The 1230-nt window shown below is 56.2% G+C and overlaps 1 protein-coding gene across 1 annotated transcript in view; it reads left to right on the top strand.

The window, feature by feature from the left end:
* SLC45A1 (solute carrier family 45 member 1) overlaps positions 1-1230 on the top strand; it is a 15181-nt gene that overhangs the window by 10060 nt on the left and 3891 nt on the right. Inside the window, exon 9 of the mRNA XM_021712442.1 lies at positions 805-1033. Within this exon, the coding sequence (XP_021568117.1) occupies positions 805-1033 (229 nt within the window). The remainder of the gene's footprint in view (positions 1-804; positions 1034-1230) is intronic.

Genomic DNA, 1230 nt, shown 5'->3' with positions numbered 1-1230 from the left:
GATTGCCTGAGCCCGCGGGTTTGAGATCCGCCTGGGCAACTTGGCAAGACCTCATCTCTATAATAAATCAAAAAATTAGCCTCGCGTGGTAGCGCACGCCTGTAGTTCCGGGTACTTGGAAGGCTGAGGCGGAAGGATTGCCGGAGCCCAGCAGGTCGAGGTTGCGGTGGCCGGGAGTGGCCACTGCACTCCAGGCTGGGCGACGGAGTGAGACTCCAGCTCAAAAAAAAAAAAAAAGAATTTGAGATAATCCAGGACTCTCAGCAGACGAGAGTCTTTAAAGCATCTGTACCTTTTATCCTGGTGATCTAACTTGGCATTCCATGCCAGCCCAAATCAGAGTCAGTATCAAGAATATATGTGCAGGCCCAGCATGGCAGCTCATGCCTGTAATCCCAGCACTTTGGGAGGCCTCGGTGGAAGGACTGCTTGAGGTCAGGAGTTTGAGATCAGCCTGGGCAACATAGTGAAACCCTCTCTCGACAAAAAAAAAAAAATCAAAAAACAGAGTTAGCCAGACATGGTGGCACGTGCCTGTAGCCCCATCTACTCGAGAGGATGAGGCGGAAGGATCGCTTGAGGCCAGGAGGTTGAGGCTGCAGTGAGCCATGATCAGGCCACTGCCCTCCAGCCTGGGCAACAGAGTGAGACCCCAGCTCAAAAATAAAATAAAATCATAACATGCAAGACTGGCAACAAGCCCACCGTTTGACCGGGGCCTGTCTCTGGGCGTGAGGCTGTCATGAAAGGTGCTTTAACTTCTGAACCTGTAAAAGCCACGTGGGCAGATCACACTGGTTAAAGAAAGGGTGCACCGGCCTGGGCCCCCGCGGTCATGCCCGTTCTGTCCTTCCAGGGTGGCTCTCGTTCGAGGGGATGCTGCTTTTCTACACGGACTTCATGGGCGAGGTGGTCTTCCAGGGGGACCCCAAGGCCCCGCACTCGTCGGAGGAGTACCAGAGGTACAACAGCGGCGTCACCATGGGCTGCTGGGGCATGTGCATATACGCCTTCAGCGCCGCCTTCTACTCAGGTACCCGTGGTGTGGGCGTGTGGGCGATGCCCTGGGTAGGGGTGCTGTACCATTTGCCAGGCGGGTGGCATCCTGACAGCTGTGTCCGCCACATCCCCATGGTGGGGAGGGGCACCACCATCTTTTTCAGTTACTTGGCCCTGGACTGGGGGAGCCTGCAGGCATCAGACCTCCGAAGGGCTGGCGGCCCTCAGGGG

The sequence above is a fragment of the Carlito syrichta genome, unplaced genomic scaffold (genome assembly GCF_000164805.1).
Source record: "Carlito syrichta isolate Samal-C Ts95f unplaced genomic scaffold, Tarsius_syrichta-2.0.1 Scaffold303272, whole genome shotgun sequence".
Classification (NCBI taxonomy): Eukaryota; Metazoa; Chordata; class Mammalia; order Primates; family Tarsiidae; genus Carlito; species Carlito syrichta.
This window is presented reverse-complemented; position numbering and strand designations above follow the sequence as displayed.